The following is a 17,085-nucleotide window of genomic DNA, read 5'->3' as shown; positions in this document are numbered from 1 at the left end:
TTGTAGAGGTGTAACGCGCAATTCGTCTATCAGTTATCTAGATCTTGCCAACATGAGGCCAAGTACGAGGGCTCAAATTTTTTATTGAACGTGCATAAAATTAGATTTATATCCAGCACCTCAAACCCTGCGAATTTTGCAACAGTTCTAATTGTGTAGCTACACAACATCCGAACTAAATAATGGCATAGTGTTAAACCCTTTAAACGTTAACAGCCAATTTCAATAAATGCATTGTTTCCACTCTCTCTGAAAGGATGTTAATCTACTGTTTCATCAAGTATCCTTTTAGTACATCTAGAAATGTGCATGTGCAGCTTTTAAGGTTTAACCTAATAGTTAATCACGGTCCAATGATATAAAATCATATAAAACATTTTAAATCTACTTTAAAGAGATAAAGGTAAATAAAAGACCACTTTATGCACAAGAAAAAAGCAACAACAAAAAACACGTTTAGTACACATGCATGCATTTCATCAGCTGTTGCACTATCATAGTAGTTAGAAATAACAACATAAGTACCAGCAACAATAATCATCATGATCATCACCGTGCATGTTTGTTTTTTTGGAAGAATCACGGATACAGCTTGAAACAACAACAACAACAACAACAACAACAACAACAACAACAACAACAACAACAACAATAATAATAATAATAATAATAATAATAATAATAATAATAATAATAATAATAATAGAAAAGTTCTACTTGTGTGTTGGTTGATTAAAACATTTGCTCCACTTTATTTAGGACATTTTTTGATCTTCCACTTCCTCTTCTATTTTTTTTATATATATATATATTATTAATGCAGTCTTTTGTCATGCTAACTTGTTCTCGGCTCAGGTCGCCGCCGTGGCCTAAAGAAGCTCCGTCACGATGCGCGTGCGATAAGCGCTTATCAGCTGCAGCTCCAGCAGCACATAAAACCGGAGAGAGGCGCAGACACTTTAGACTAATAAAGGTGCCTGTGCTGAGCTCGCCTGCTCTGCCTGCTCTTTTCCTCATGTCCCACACACGGTGACATTTCCATCTTACCGTGTCCATCAAAGAAGAAGAAGAAGAAGAAGAAGAAGAAGAAGAAGAAGAAGAAGAAGAAGAAGAAGAAGATGATGATGATGATGATGATGATGATGATGAATCTAATCCATATCCATATAGTTCTAAAATTAACTTAATATAAAATTTTTGCAATAAATAAATAAATAAATAAATAAATAAATAAATAAATAAATAAATAAGCTTTTACGTTACTATCAGCTAAGCGGGTTTGTGTAGGTGTGAACGTTGTTGCAAAAAAAAGTTTTCTGATTAGTTTTACTTGGTCACAAAATGTTATTATTGGTATTATTGCCATTTTAATTACTATTTATTTATTTATTTATTTATTTATTTAGATTTTTTTTCCATGCGCATTACAGCCTTCCACGGTTATTATTTATATATGCACGCATCAGATGCCGGGGCCCTTCTTCTTTTCATTATTAACCGGTGGTAATATTTCATCGGTGCGAGGCCATCTTTGTTCCCCGGGCCGATAATAAATGGCCTAATCGTTATCGGCTCGGCGCTGGAGGTGTCGGAGCGCACAGAGCTGCATGCGGGGCTCCGCAGAGGCGCTGGATAAATTGGTGTTTCTTATCTCACCCGCGCAGATTATCGGTGCCTTTTGAAACCCGGCACAACAAATACATTCAGCGCATCTAATGCATCATTCGAAAGAGGGGGTAAAGGGGGGTGAGATCGCGCAGGTTGATAGAGACACATGGGCAGAAATATTTACACATTTAAACGGGCCAATATGAGCTTGTTTTGAGCGGGTTTATTGGCCATTGCGCGCGCGCGCACACACACGCCGCTTACCATATGAATGCGCTCTGCGTCGTTCATATCGCAGAGATGATAGCTATCTGTGAACTGATTCCCGCCTCTCATTAGATTTTGTAGCGTGTTGCATTAGGGGTGAAATTAGCCCGTTTGGTCAGAGCGCTTGTTTTCCCTTGTTTATCCGCTCCATCCATATCAGCCAAATCATCGCCGCGTTTGCTGTTTTGTTCCTTTTGTGCTTCTTCTTGTTCCCTGCATGGCTTCATGTGACTGCTTTATTGCTCACCATGTTTTATTAGGCGGCTCAAGAATGAAAAGAAAAATCTGAATAGTTATTATGAAATGGGGAAAAAAGCACATATTTAACTCTCATTTGACAGACATAAAGAAAGCAGACTGGCTTCCCATTCAAAGTTTTCTCACGTGTACACGGATTAATCAGTATGTTCCGATTTGGTCTTTGCATTGCCTTTTTGTGCCCAGAACTACTGATATAACTGTTAGGAAACTAAAATAATGAACACCGTGGGCATCAAAATGTATTAGACATGCCTATGGTTAGAATAGAATAACATTTACTTTCCCAAGGTTTATAATTATTATAATTATTAGGACCGCATGAAGCTACTGTGGCTGCATTTGTGGCACAAAGATGTACACTCTAAATTTAAGTCTGCAGTCTAAAGCCTCAGTAGCAGCAGTCTGTTTTACAAAACTCTGGGTTATTTTATTTTGGCCACGGATACGCACACATTGGGCCAAAAGCATTTAGACGTTCAGCCTTCACTGCTCATTAGTCACACAGGCCTGAGTGAATTCCTCCACTATACAGAGAGGGTAAATTGAGGGGAAACATTACATAGGAGAGTTTTATTTAATAATGAGCACTTTATGAACTTATATAGTAATTCCTGCTTTCTATATAAGTTCAACCACAGCAGGCAATATACACAATATACATATTTTCTATGGTGTAACAGATTCCTTTGATTTTGTTTTTAGGGTTCTGTAGGCTACGTACATGGTACATTTTAAGCATTATTATTATTATTATTATTATTATTATTATTATTATTATTATTATTATTATTATTATTATTATTATTATTATTGTTATTGTTATAGTTGTTCATTCTTAACAATTTTCTATACAAGGTAACCTATTTTAATCCATGGATGTTTTGGTTCTATTTGTTGGATCTTACCTAATTAATACCTGCAGAGTTAATTGGTATTTTTAATAATTAGCTTCATCTTGCCTATTTGTGTCAAGATATCTCTGACTGTTCATTTTTTTAGACCTGCTCTTTCAGTGAGTTTAAAAAAAACTAGTTCTTTGCCTAACTGTGCTCCTCAGCCCTTTTTCATGCTGGAAAGAAAACAGGTTCCCATTCATAATGGAGCAGGTACCAGAGCGCAGCCCTGAGTGACACTTATGACAAAAAAAGCGCCCGGTCCAATATACACAAACTCCCTCGTTTAATAACGCGCCATCTTCCCGGCGTGCGAGCTCCGATCGTCTCCATGGCAACCGCGATAACAGCGCCGCACTTTTCCATATCGGCGCCCGAGTCCATTATACAGGGGGATTAGCTCGTTTTCCCCCGAAAAGGTCAACCACAAAGTCATGAAGCGCGCTGTTTTCACCCTTCCGTGCGCGTTCCCGAGCGCTCGCGCGCCCTGCCTGCGTCTCTGCACCGTTTAATTTCAGCTGATTTCATCAGAATAATTGCTTTCAGTGCGGCGAGTTTCGGGGCCGAGTTACGAAGCCTGTGCGTGATCAGAGAGTTAAAAAAAAAAACACATCAGTAATGATGTTAAAGAGCAGAAGAATTGATGGAAACCGTTCAACCTCTTGTGCTTTGTAGTGTAGCGACCTCTAGTGGTTGAGAATAAATGTAGATATCAGTCCATAAAGTCGTTCAACACTGAAGATGTAGACTACTAGTGGTGCATGTCTATACAGGATGAATTGCTGCATCACAGAGGCCTGCAGTAAGTGTGCGTGACACACTGAAAGAGAGAGATAGAGACTACATTTCATGCTTGGAATGTCCCAGCTGGGATTCCCAATGGCTGCAAAGGAAGTGTGTGGAGTTCTGGCAGGAAGTGGACGCTGGGTGGGGGAGAGGGTGAAAGCGGCTCGTGGATCGTTTCCTGCTGCCTGCTGGCATTCCTCTCAACCAGCTTCAGCTCTGCGGTTCTGTTTTCCAAAAAGGCTCTTCTGATTAGGCAGGTGACACATTGCTTTCCCTTCTTTGCTCTGCCCATCTCTCTCTCACTCTCTCTCTCTCTCTCTCTCTCTCTCTCTCTCTCTCTCTCTCTCTCTCTCTCTCTCTCTCTCTCTCTCTCTCTCCAGAGTCCCACCTCCAGCATTAACCTTAAAAAAAAAAAAAAAAACACATCCTTGCCAAAAAACTCTGCCAAAAACATCTCTACAGTGGTGCATTCCAAAAAAAAGGTCCCCCAAAATCATTCTCCAAAGAATCCATCTCAATCACTTCCATACTTGAACTGGCTGCATCACTATGTACACAGTGCCAAATAGACACACAGGTTTTCAATCCAGTTCCTGTTGGAGATCTCTCAAAATGTGTGAAGTATAAGTATTTCACAAATTCTTGAACTCCTACTACGTACTCTTACAGGCATGAACAATTCCTGGCAGTACTGGAATAACAAATTATCAAACAAATTATCTGTAAATATAGGTGCTTTAACAAGTGTGAAATGAAATAAACTGCACCATATTTCAAAAAAAGTGTGGTTGATAAAACTGTGTAATATTCCAGAGATGCCAATCAACCTACCATGCATGTCTTTGGACCGGGGGAGGAAACCGGAGTACCCGGAGGAAACCCCCGAGGCACAGGGAGAACATGCAAACTCCACACACACAAGGCGGAGGCGGGAATCAAACCCCCAACCCTGGAGGTGTGAGGCACACATGCTAACCACTAAGCCACCGTGCCTCCCTTACATTTCTTCATGTTTAGAATTATTAAGCGGTATAAGCGGTAGAAAATGAATGAATGAATGAATGCGAAACAAAACACACTATAATAAACATCAGAGACTCAAAAACCTGCTTTGGAAACAACGTTGTATGGCAGTGATCTCCATTAATATTTGAATCCAATTTATTTAAGTTAATATTTTGCAAAGAGTAGTTAGTTGATGTTAACTAGTAATAGTAATGTTGAATAGAAGAACATTGCATGATAAGGAAATAGACTGGCCATAATGCTTACTCACATTTATCACCCTTAAAATATTTTCACAGACAAATCTGGATCTGTAGCAAAGAAGGCACATCCAGCACTTGACTTCAGGCCAAGAGACCATTAAACTTCCCCTGCATCTGCGCAAATGGCTGTTAAAGTCGTCTCAGGGGTTTGGGGTCAGATATTAAAGGAACGGGCCAGGTCGACCAGCAGGCAGGTCATTAGAGGGGTAAACAGGAGAGGGCACGAGACAGGAAGCAGCAATAACAGGAGGCAACTTCCTACCCATCAGCCAAGTTTAGGCGTCAAAGCTGCCCTGGTCGTGGGCGTCATCACTTTACTTGCCAGCACACCTGGCATCACCTCTAAATGTTTCTCACGCAGGTGGAGGTCAAAGAGTTAATGGCTTGAGGAAGGACGGACAGCTGGAGCAAGAGGAAGGGAATGAAGAAGTGAAAGTACACATGAGTGATAGAGAGATCTTTGAAAAAGTGCAGGAAGAAGGACGACACTCTTAGCGTTAAGCGCACTGGACTATCTGGGTTTCCTATCAGTTTTGAAGTGGGGGGAAATCGTCTGTTCTAGAATGAAGAAGGTTAGATTTGTGGCCAATGGGAAGTGCCCTTGTTCCTCTAATCAGTACTAGGAAGTGTGTGTGTGTATGTGTGTGTGTGTCTGTCCTGGTGCAGCTGAACAGAAATGCTGGGAACACAGGCGAACCAAGAGAGCAAGCAAAGCATGCAAACGCTTGAGGCCCCTAGTAATTGAAGACAATTTCCTTAAGCAACAGACACTGAGAAGGATGTCTGCTAAGGAAAGTTAAACCTTACTTTCTAAGGGTTTTTAGTAATAAATGTCATAATGCAATGCATCTATTTAATTAACCACTTAGTGGAAAAATCAAGCATGTGGAAGCATCATCAGGTAAGCAGTATCTCACTCTGCCAGGCAAATTGGCAAGAAGGTCACAGTCTATATGTGTGCATTCAGTAAAGTTACTGTATATCTTACATTATGAGCTAAGAATGCTGTAAGATTCTGTACTATAATGACCATATACACTTAGGAATGGTCTAAATTAGGTAGGAATATCGTGGTAATGGAATGGTTCTCAAATGGCTTTTGTCCTCAGATGGCTAAGTCACAGGATACTCTGACAGGAAGCTGGATATTTGAACTTGATTCCCGCTGAGGCAAAGAATAACTCACACACATTAAAAAACATTAGAACGGGATCTGACACACACACTTTCACTAGAGATGGACCAACAGAGGCAGGAGGCTCCCTGTGGAGGCCCCAGTGCAGAGAGCCTTTGATGGGATGCCATGTGGTGGAAACCACAGGTTGTTAGCTGGAGATTTGGACCGTACTTCACGAAGATGTGAAAATGAATGTGCACAAGGACACGCAAACAAATACATGGTGTAATAGGAAGGCAGCTGCCTCAGTAGCAACACGCTTCGATGTTTCACCAGAAAGCTAAAAAGAATTTAGGATGCATTAGTTGTTCACTAACACTTGTTCATCGTCGTACCTGAGAAGGATCTCTAAAACCTTTTTACTGAATTTAACATGACCATTAGAGAAAATCAGGGTTATTCTGGACACCAAAAGCACACACCTTACCCTGACCTTTTTTATGCAAATGATTATAAATATGCAAATATATGCAGAGGTGGAACCCAATAATAATCACATATGTAATGGATCCAATCTCATTCATACTTTACGTCAGAGGTACTTCATAAACATCAGTGGACACACACACACACACACACACACACACACACACACACACACACACACACACACACACACACACACACACACACACACAATTTCATTGATGTTCCACCTTTCTCTCTATATCAATCCGTCTCCTTTTGCCTCCCATCCCCCTCACGTGTCCTCTCTCGGAAAGAATGCATCTCTCGGCACCCAGGACCCAGTCCTGCGTTTGAAGTCTCTCCACTAGCGTCTTCCTTCCATCTTTCTGCCTCCCTCCACCCTGTCTTCTGCAGCGGCTGTCTGTCTGTCAGCCGTGCTCATCTCCGCCCCCTGCAGCTGTGAGGGTGGAACAGACCATGCCTTTGTGTCCCTCAGACGCTGCCGTCCGCTTGTCACTTACCGCCCCGATCACACCTGCCCACCTGCACGGCACACACACCAACCTGACCTTTCATCCCTTTCTATCTCTCTCTTGCTCTTTCATAGGATGGAGGGAGAGAGTGGCCACCTTTCATCTTTCTCTTTCCTGATCCTTTCTCTATATATGTCTCTCACTCTTTCTGTCCCGCTCTCTTCCAGGACTGTAGGTACCTCCCTCACCCTCTGTCACTCCTGCCCTCATTTTTTTTATGTCTCAACTCTCCCTTTCCATCTCTCTGTCTCTCTGTCTCTCTGTCTCTCTGTCTCTCTCTCTCTCTCTCTCTCTCTCTCTCTCTCTCTCTCTCTCTCTCTCTCTCTCTCTCTCTCTCTCTCTCTCTCTCTCTCTCTCTGAGTGCTTGTCAGGGTGGAATGGCTGAGATCGGCTTTTGCTCACAGAGCCCATTGTCATGCCTTTGGCCTCCACTTCCAAACCATCGTGCTCACTTTTCATAAGCACGAGGCCAAATTACGCATTCTTAAAAAAAAGTGCCAGAATGCACTGAAAGCTGTGTGTGTGCATGTATGTGTGTGTGTGTGTGTGTGTCTGTGTGTGTGTGTGTGTGTGTGTGTGTGTGTGTGTGTGTGTGTGTGTGTGTGTGTGTGGTGGGGGAAAGATGAGAGCAGAGGAGAAAATAGAGAAAGAGAAGCCAGGATAAGACAGACGAGAGCTCGGAGTGTGGACATTTAGGGGTCATACAGTATGTCCACCTGCACACAGATGAGTGATGCTTCCAGAATTGTACCTGCTTGATCCAGTTGGAAGTCTGGAGTCCTGAAACTTTTCACAGCTTTGAACGCACTTTAACTGTTATTACAATCCTAGAGATGCCCTCAGAATTTAAGACTTTCTACATTTAATCACCTTATAAGCTCATTATATTCTAATAATGATTACCTGGCTATGCTTAATAGCCCCCATGGGCACTGGACCCCACTTTCGGAACCACTTGTGTGTACAATGAGTATTTCAAGAAGGACGTTAGCATTGTGTTAGCGTTAGAATACACACCTGACCCATGGCAGCAGTTCTAACACTGCATACACTTGAAATTTTTTAGTTTTTTTGTTTTTATCCTGGAAATGATTCATTATCATTTCAGTTGGTGGTGTTAATGAATAGAACATATAATATCTTAACATTTTAATAGCCTTAGATCACAGCTAGATTGTGGCTATTATTTAAAACTACAAATATTTAAAGGGATTCTTATAACAAAAAAGTTCACAGAAATTAAGTTTAGTTTAAATTAAATTTAGTTTGATGTACCACAAAAATAATTTTAGGTTTTGGAATTTAATTTAAAAAAATCAATATTATGAACGCAAGAAATGTAGCTGAAATTTCACAGCTGATCGAAGCAATAAATGTGTGTCACAGTGTTATCATGCACTGTATTATGCTAGCTGACTTTCACTTTAACTTTTGTACACAACCCTCTCCTTGTCCAGCCTTTTGGTGTTTTTTTTTTCAGACTCTTACTCTGGACCAGAGCTGATGTACAGGATTATGAGGTCCTTTGAAAATTGACCAACTGGAAGCATCAGAACAGGCAGGATTAAATTAAATATTCAATTCCAACATTACTGGATGCCTTCCTGACACACTGAAAGTCTGTTTAGCAGGATTGGATAAAAATACTACAAGAAGTGGATACAGAGGCATGAAAATAGCCTAACATAAGAAGCTGAAGACTTTCTTAAAGACATTTCCTTCCAGCATTAGTAGGTCCTTCAAAAGCCTGCACATGGGTACACCTTTATCCGCATGTGTGTCTGTGTGTGTGTGTGTGTGTGTGTGTGTGTGTGTGTGTGTGTGTGAGATGTGGAGTGCGGACAGTAAGGGCGGTGGCTCTGTCACCGTGGTGATTTATGAGCGCGCTCAGTTGCGAGGTGCACAGTGCAGGATATTGTTCCCTGACACTGACTGTTCTCTGCAGGCTGTCAGGTAGTGTGCCCATGTGTGTGTCTGTTGTGTGTGTGTAGAAGGCCTGCAGGTGAGCCTTGGTTGGCCCAATCAATCAGCAGCGTGTTCAGTCCAGCTCTAGTCTGTGCTTTTTGCTATTGTAACTTCTCTATCACTAATTAACACCAGCCAGCTCGAACCTCTGCTTTGTATTTTAGTTGTCTTTTAGACTGCTGGAACTCTGAGCTGACGTTTTAAGAGGCTGTCATTTAAGCCAATGCACAAGAGAATGTGTGTCTGTGTATGTGTGTGTGTGTGTCTGAGCACGACCACATGGTTTCATCTAACCTGTAACCCCCTGCTCCCCAATCTCATCTCACACCCACACACACACACATACACACACCTCTATGTGTACATGGCAGCTTTCACAGTACACCACGTCAGGATACAGTGCTGCTTGTGGATTCCGGTTTAAACAGAATTTCAGCTCCGGTTTGGTCAACAGCTCAACCGCAACTCTGGCACAACAAGCCATGTAGAACTCAGCAGGGGAGACAGAGAGAGAGAAAACAGAGAGAAAGACAAACAAAGAGAGCAAAAAGCTAAAGTCGGTGGTAAGATAGAGACAGAAACATCCATAACAAATTTCAAGCTTTCATTTCAAATTTTTAATCTAGTAATCACCACACACGTGAATAAATACACATTCACAACACACTCAGAAATAATGGTGGTATACTGGACTTTTATTGTGGCCTGGTGGAACCCATGAAGTACCTGCAGAGTAAATCTTTTACCTGGGAAGATGCATGTAATCTTTACCTTAAACCTTATAAAGAACCCTTTTTTGTAAGCAGGTATCTATCTATTTATCTATGTATCTAACATTTTCTTAGTAAACCTATAGTATAGTAATACAATAGAACTACACTCGACGTACATTTACATTTAACACCATGATTGTTTTTGTTTGTTTGTTTGTTTTTGGTTGTACCTTTATGATGGGAAAATGTGAAGGACAGAGCTGCAAGTAGATTCCCTTTAAAAAGATAAAACCTTCAGTTATCTTTGTAACCTTTTCATTAATGCAACTAAACGGAAGGTTGTGAGTTCAAATCTCAGATCTCGTTGAACCTTTACCAAGACTCTCAGTTTTCTCAGCTCTGTCACTGGATTGTATTATAATTTACGAGGAAATTGCTTTGGGGTGTTTTTTATGCTCCATTTTGCATTTTCCCACTTTTCACATGTGCAAAAAAAAGACATGACAGCACGCTGGGGGAAAAAACACAGCAAAGGGGTCCTGAAAACTGTGTGTGGTTTTGAGAATTTGAATACATGTGTCACATCAAACTCGACATCTGCGCAGATCTTTCCCTCAAATTTCCACTGTTTGTACATACGAAAAGTTCAAAACACTTGCACATGCACTTGAACAACAAGCTATACTGACATAATCATAACATCTCCGCTGATGTGTGAAAAGGAAGGTTTTAGACAGTTTCCCACCCTTTAGAATGAAAGAAAGAAAAGAAAAGAAAAGAAAAGAAAAGAAAAGGAAAAGGAAAAAATATTGCACTCTATTATGTGCTTTCACCTTCCCAATGCATCAGTGCTTGGTGGTCGCTCTGGTGTGTAGAATCATTCTGTGGATTGATTATCATATGGCACGTATACAATATGTCCATGTTAATAACAGAACCGAGAAGGGATCTTGTTATTTTGGACCAGGAAATGACTTCAGCGTGACCTCTTGGGGAAAGCCATGACCTCGGACTGGCCCCTGCCTTCATTAGATCTGCTTTTAGGACTTAATTGGAAGTGTAACTGTAGACACAGAGACAAACACAGCAAGGAATTACCATCACACGTGCATGTGGAAGGCAAAGTGGCAGAAATCAGGAAAATATCAGGCTCTTTATTACCTAAAGGTGATTTGGCTGCACTGGGATTAAACATAGCTTTCGACTAAATCACAGACCTGATGCTTATCACTATAACACAAATATTAGGGATTGTTTCCAGACAGAACTTGAGAATTCTCTTCACACATAAATGATGTAATATTTAACATATATTTTAGATTAAGCAAAGACTTCCTACCACTTAAAGACATTGTACACTGTAGAAATTTTTTAAAGAAATAAACCTTTCATTGAATTTACTGAGACATTTCTATCCGTGTCTTTGTTTTTAGCTTACAGGGGCATTTATGTGGCTATTTGGCGACACCCTGTGGTGATGATATGCAACGTCAAGTAAATGAATCCAATCGTGGGAAATTGTTTTGTTACGTCATAAAATCTTGAGGTAAATTTGATGTTCCTTTTGTTATGTACGACAATATTGTTTACGGAGGCTTGCAGGCCGAGAAATTGAATAACATTTTTGTGGAAACTATTTTTAACAAATTTTGAAAACATGCAGCTTATATTACTGAAAGCACAAAAACGTCCATCCTGAAGGTTTTTCAATATCAGAAAATGTACTTTTGTTAACAATGGAGACTCTTTCCACAAAGCTTCAACACATTGAACAGAATGTTTTTCCTTTTTATCCATTTATAAATTTCCTGTTTGTGTCACGGCTGCAAAACAAGTCTGCCGCTATTAACTTACTAAAAAGGACAAGAGAAGGAATAAAAATAAAATGCTCCTCAATATTAAAACATAACAACCAACAACTTAATAATGTATGTAGATCTACCAAACATGTTTAATCATGCAATGTCTGTTATTCAAAAAAATTCACAAGACTACAATTTATAACAACATGTTTATTTTCAATTTTGGACTCTGCATTTCCTTCATCCCCAACACACACACACGTCTCTTGTGTTCATCCACTAAACTTATGGTATGAAACCACATCATTTACAAAAATGGAAAATTATACAAAAAAACTAAACAAACACAATCAAACAAAAAATAGGGGGGAAATTTTCACAACCGTGCTGCTCAGAGCTTCAGTATTTTTGGATTTGTTTCAGGGCAGAATAAAGAACATAGATAACAGATCAAGTGCCAAGAATGCAGAAGGACAGAAGTATTTCAGGAGATATGACAAACATAAAAAAAAAAAAAAAAAAAAAAACGCTCTCTCCTGAAAGGATCCCATCACAAAAAACAAACAAACGTGAAATGGACAAAACTGCATATAAAACCCGGGACTTGAGGCATTTCCCTGGCGATGAGAAAGGAAAATCTTTGACAGATGAGTAAGTGTGTATGTGCACACCCTTCTTACACGGCCTATAGGATGAAAAAGGCACAACACACACTGCAAGGTGGCCGGTAGTAGTCACGCAGGTTAAACGTGAGTGTGTGTGGATGAGAGGGCATGGGGGTGTATCTAGGCGCGTAACGGCACGGCATGCGTCTCGTGTGCTTTAGAGAGCGTCGAGGAGGCCGTCGATGCGCGAGATCAGCTCCTGTCTCTTGCCGGTTAGCGATTTCTCAGATGTAACGTACGCGTCCTTCTTCATCTTCCCTGTTACGAGGCGCTCAGACTCCTGACAGAACTGCAACACCAATTCCTTCACTTGGCCGTCCAGCTTCTGGATCTCTACAACCTGAGAGAACAACATTTTGCAAAGTTACTTCGGGCACAGCAAAATAAATAAATAAACAAAATTTCAACAATTCCACTCGTGCGACCTCAAGTTTCAGGATTGGTCATCAGTTTAATATGTACCTTCTCAGCGAGGTCAGATCCTTCAGATTTAAGGCGGGCCTGCAGGCCAGTGATGTCATTAGTGAGGATGCGATGCTCGGCTTCCAAATGCTTACGACCCCCGTTGAGGGCACCGGTGTCACGTGACTGCTTGTAGCGGTTCACTACATCATCCATGTGTCTGTACAGTCCGAGCCTCTTATTGACCAGAGTCAGGACTTGCTCTGTGATGGAGGCCACTTTCATCCGTACCTCTGCTGCAGGGTCCTAGAGGAGAGATAAAGGAGCATGTTTAAAGAAGTTCAAAGAGGACCGATATCTGGATGATAATGTATTCCTGAGATGTGTAACTTTGGAGTCAGCATGTGTGTTTTCTCTATTATGGCTCTAGTGCGTTCCAAGAGACAGACGTTCTGTGTTTTGTCTATTTCCACATGATCACATGACAAGATGATGTAATTAGATTAGTACTAATACTGCAGCAGAAGGAATCCTCCACACCTTGGTGATGGAGAAGTCCAGACGAACGTAAACAATGACGGTGAAGAACAAGATGTAGAATGCTCCGACCACCAGCAAAGGCTCCTGCAGCATCAGGATCTTATTGAAGGTGTAGTGAACCTGGAAAGGTAAAAACACACAAAATTAAAAAGCGAATAACCCCAAAAGTTCAAGGAGAATCATTTTTAGTGATGCAAAACCACACAAACTACAAACTGACAGCTGTGACTTAAAAATTCTTTGTAAACTTATAGGAAACTTCAACATCCCAACGATCTGGTGTTATTCCCACAGCCCTGCTGTACTAAATGAGACTTTCGGCATCCTTGTCACGTTAATGGGAGACGTTTGGTAAAGTGTGTCCTTTCATTTATAATCCATATCCTTACCACCATGTCCTGAATGTGCTGTTCCACCAGGTTTTTCTTAGTGGCCACCAGAACAGGCCTGCCAAAGGTGTCCAGGTAGGTGTAGTGCAGCTGGTCAGAACTCCGTTCGATGGGGTATGGAGTTTCCAGATGCACATTCCTGATGAAAATAGCAGATTTTGTGTGGAATTTATTAAACATTCGGATGGGGATTGCTGATCTGTTACGCAAACACACAAACATGACATACCTTGCTCCTTCTGGGAGAATGAGTTTGACGGTAAATAGGTCGATAACCTGATCGTCATACACGTGATCGACCAGGCGCATTTTCAAAGCATACTGATCACCTGCGGAGCAAAACACATGCAAGCAATATTAATGAGCTCTTGAATATTCGGGAGTCAAGTTAAAAGTCGAGGATATTAAAAGGCACTACTGACAATTGTTATAGGGGTCCAAATTAAATTTTTGCATTTTTACGATGTTAAATAAATGTTGTGTGATGCAAGATCAGCAATTTGAAGCTATCATGAGGAAGGACACACCCAAGGTGTAGAGATACTCGTAGCTGGGCAGATTGTAGCCGATGATGTAGTGCGTCTTCCACCCTCCGAACAGGGGGAAGCGGGGACGGACTTCGACCTCAACCGAGTCTTCCAGGACCTGCAGGTGAGAGGTGGAGATGTTCCCGATCTCATCCCTGTAGTACACGTCTTGGGCGGAAGCAGGGAGGATCGTCTGGAAGAAGAGGAATTTGAACGAGGGAGAAAACAGAAAAAAAAAAAAAACCAGCCCTCTCAAAAGATATCATGTAAAGCAGTATCATTTAAAATGGTAAGCAACCGTTGTTGCCATGTCTGGAACCAGATCAAACCTTGAAGGATTTGATGGAGGAGATGCCACTGTCAGACTGCCTCTGATAGTCGTAGCGAGAGAACGGCCCCTTCAGGTAAGCCCCTGTGTGTCTCAGGTCGATGGTTTCCTCCACGGCTATGTTGCCCCAGTGGGAAACCTCAATGGTGCGTGTGATGCTGCTGATGGTGAGGAATGGGTTGTTGTTCTCATAGTGGATCTTCATGGTGTCCTACAGTGTAAAAAAAATAAATAAAACAGGTGCACACTCATTCTTAAACATAAAAGATTCTACAATCAAAACTAGGTAGGATTACTAGACAGAAAACACATACTTCTTAAAATGTATCCAAAATGAATGAAATCCTTACATGATAATATATCAATATAGTCAGGTAGTTGATGAATAGTATCTTGTTTGGAGTAAAATATAAACTTATGTTTGAAAGTGCAAGAAAGGAAGAGGGAGGGGAAGAAAGAACTTTGTTAACGAACAAAAAAATACAATAAAAAGCCATGAGATGCTCCATTACATCCTGGTTACCTGACTGAATGCAGGGATGTCCTTGAAAGGGCCGTACTCGATCACCTCATCATTTTTGCTCGGATTGCCAAGCTTAGTGTAGCTCTCGGCAGTTTTGGAGGCGAGGCGCACGCGGGTGGTCTGGCTACGGGTAGGATACGCAGAATACAGGTAGTGATTGCCCTGGAACACCACCAGCTGCCTCTCGGCCTGCGTGATGTGAGTGGGGAAAGGAGTGAGCACATGGCTGAACACCGTCTCCACCTTCACACGCAGCTTAGTGCCGGCTGCCAGAGCAGAGGGCAGCTGTGCCTGGAAAAACGTCCCGCTGCAAGAGAAAGAGAGTGAGAAGGAAAAGTGTGACTGACATGGCATTAAAAAGCTCAGACAGGCATAACTAAGCAGTTGTACTATCCGCAACAATTTCCTTCCTATTTGTTATGCAAATAGACATATATGCAGATTTGCTTATGGTGACATTTAGTGACTCCTAATGACTTTTTGAGCTTGCAATTGCTTATCTCCCTAAAAGCAGGGCAACATCACTCACCTCTGTCCTTTAATGGTCGTCTCCTTCAATTCTAAAGCTTCATCTTCCTCCTCTTCACCTTTTACCTGGTTATAACAGGAGAGTGTAAAATTGTGTGCACTTTGTATTGAACTCAAACAGGAAGTCACTTCAGATTGATCCCAGGTGGTGAACACGACGTCAATAACTAAAAAGGCACATGCATTATTAAAAAAAAAAAACAACAACAGACAGACACTTGGTTTTAACAATGTAATTGTTTACTTTATAATTATATTATGTTATTTTTCCTGTATAGTTTGCTAAATTGCTGCGCGCGTGCAATAAGTACCCGGAAGTGTCTCCTTCACACAGCGCTTACGTGTCACGCTCACAGTGGCGCTCTGCAAATGCACGCGCTAATGCTAACGTTGTCATAAACACAAAGTAAACAATATCTCTTTGATAAAATTAATAAAATCAAACTTCTAGCATTAATATTTTGCACCCTCCGTCCAGTCAAGCTCATTACTTAATATTTGGACGGTGTTTAAACGGAGCATTAATGATTAGCTAGTTTAGCTAAAGTAGCTAGCGCTAATAAAGAGTAAACACTAAGCTAGGAAACATAATCCGGCGTTGTAAAAGTATTACATGCGAATGTGGTTAAGTGCTTAAATTAGTTAAGTTGTGGTAGAAATGAGTCATTTATACTACTATTATTATTATTTACGAGCTAATTTAGTCGAGTTAGCACCGGTAGCTAGCAAACTAACGAAACGGCTTCGGTTGTGTTTCAAATACATTCATGTTCCCTACATAGGTGGGTCTTCAATAATGGCGTCCACACCCTATGTAGTAAACTTCATCTTTAATAAGGGGGCGTTTGGGACACAGCCATCGTTTCAGCCTGGATCTGCTGTAACGTTACCGATTTTCAGTGATATTCTTAGCTACTTACGGACGCTCCGATGTAGGCGAGGTGTGGAGCGAGTTCGGGCTCCAGGGCGAGAATAAAGCTCTGCGCTGCGGAGTTCCCGTGGTTCGCCAGTAGGATTTCTGCAGATATTTTGGCGAGGTGCGAGCCGAGATCCACCGTCCGCTTCACCTCCTCATTCACCAAGCCGTCAGCCCAAACTCCACACAACAAACCGCCGAAAAACAACAACCAGCGACACGAACGCGGCGTCATCACTCTTCTCTGCATGTTTGAATGCTTAGATTACCAAATTTCTTTTAGCCAACAGAAATATGAATGAGACGGCGCAGTGCAGAAAGGCCCTGTCCGTCCTATGCTGCTGCAGCCAGCTGTTGTTTTCCCACCCGTACTCCAACAAACCGCGCTAGGATTGGCTAGCGTTAAGCGCTCACACGCGCGTCACTGATTGGACAAGCCTGCTAAGACTGAGAATGCTAACCAATCATAGAGCAGGAGGCCGGACTCCTCTGAATACGGGTAGGACTGCTGGAAGGATGACGCTTCATTCATTCATTAATGCAGTCATTGACGCAAGATCGAACAAAATAAACGAAATTATAATTG

General features: G+C 41.5%; 1 protein-coding gene across 1 annotated transcript; it reads right to left on the bottom strand.

Moving 5' to 3' along the window:
• Nucleotides 1-11,876: 11,876 nt before the first annotated feature.
• rpn1 (ribophorin I) lies at nucleotides 11,877-16,871 on the bottom strand. The gene is made up of 10 exons (XM_027176337.2): nucleotides 16,504-16,871; nucleotides 15,585-15,649; nucleotides 15,056-15,362; nucleotides 14,534-14,743; nucleotides 14,205-14,397; nucleotides 13,907-14,006; nucleotides 13,678-13,816; nucleotides 13,289-13,408; nucleotides 12,809-13,054; nucleotides 11,877-12,686 (listed from the first exon to the last, which is right to left on the bottom strand). Exons 1-10 carry the CDS (start codon nucleotides 16,747-16,749, stop codon nucleotides 12,504-12,506), a joined length of 1,809 nt encoding a protein of 602 aa, XP_027032138.2. The 5' UTR covers nucleotides 16,750-16,871; the 3' UTR covers nucleotides 11,877-12,503.
• Nucleotides 16,872-17,085: the final 214 nt, after the last annotated feature.

Source organism: Tachysurus fulvidraco, chromosome 2 (genome assembly GCF_022655615.1).
Source record: "Tachysurus fulvidraco isolate hzauxx_2018 chromosome 2, HZAU_PFXX_2.0, whole genome shotgun sequence".
NCBI classification, from domain to species: domain Eukaryota; kingdom Metazoa; phylum Chordata; class Actinopteri; order Siluriformes; family Bagridae; genus Tachysurus; species Tachysurus fulvidraco.
This window is presented reverse-complemented; position numbering and strand designations above follow the sequence as displayed.

Bases quoted from the DNA above. Each gene is read 5' to 3' on its own strand.
- rpn1 (XM_027176337.2), bottom strand. From the start codon at position 16,749: ATGCAGAGAAGAGTGATGACGCCGCGTTCGTGTCGCTGGTTGTTGTTT. The intron at 14,398-14,533 runs GTTTGATCTGGT...CTCTTCTTCCAG, and splicing joins CCTCCATCAAATCCTTCAAG to ACGATCCTCCCTGCTTCCGC. The intron at 13,817-13,906 runs GTATGTCATGTT...TATTTTCATCAG, and splicing joins ATTCTCCCAGAAGGAGCAAG to GAATGTGCATCTGGAAACTC.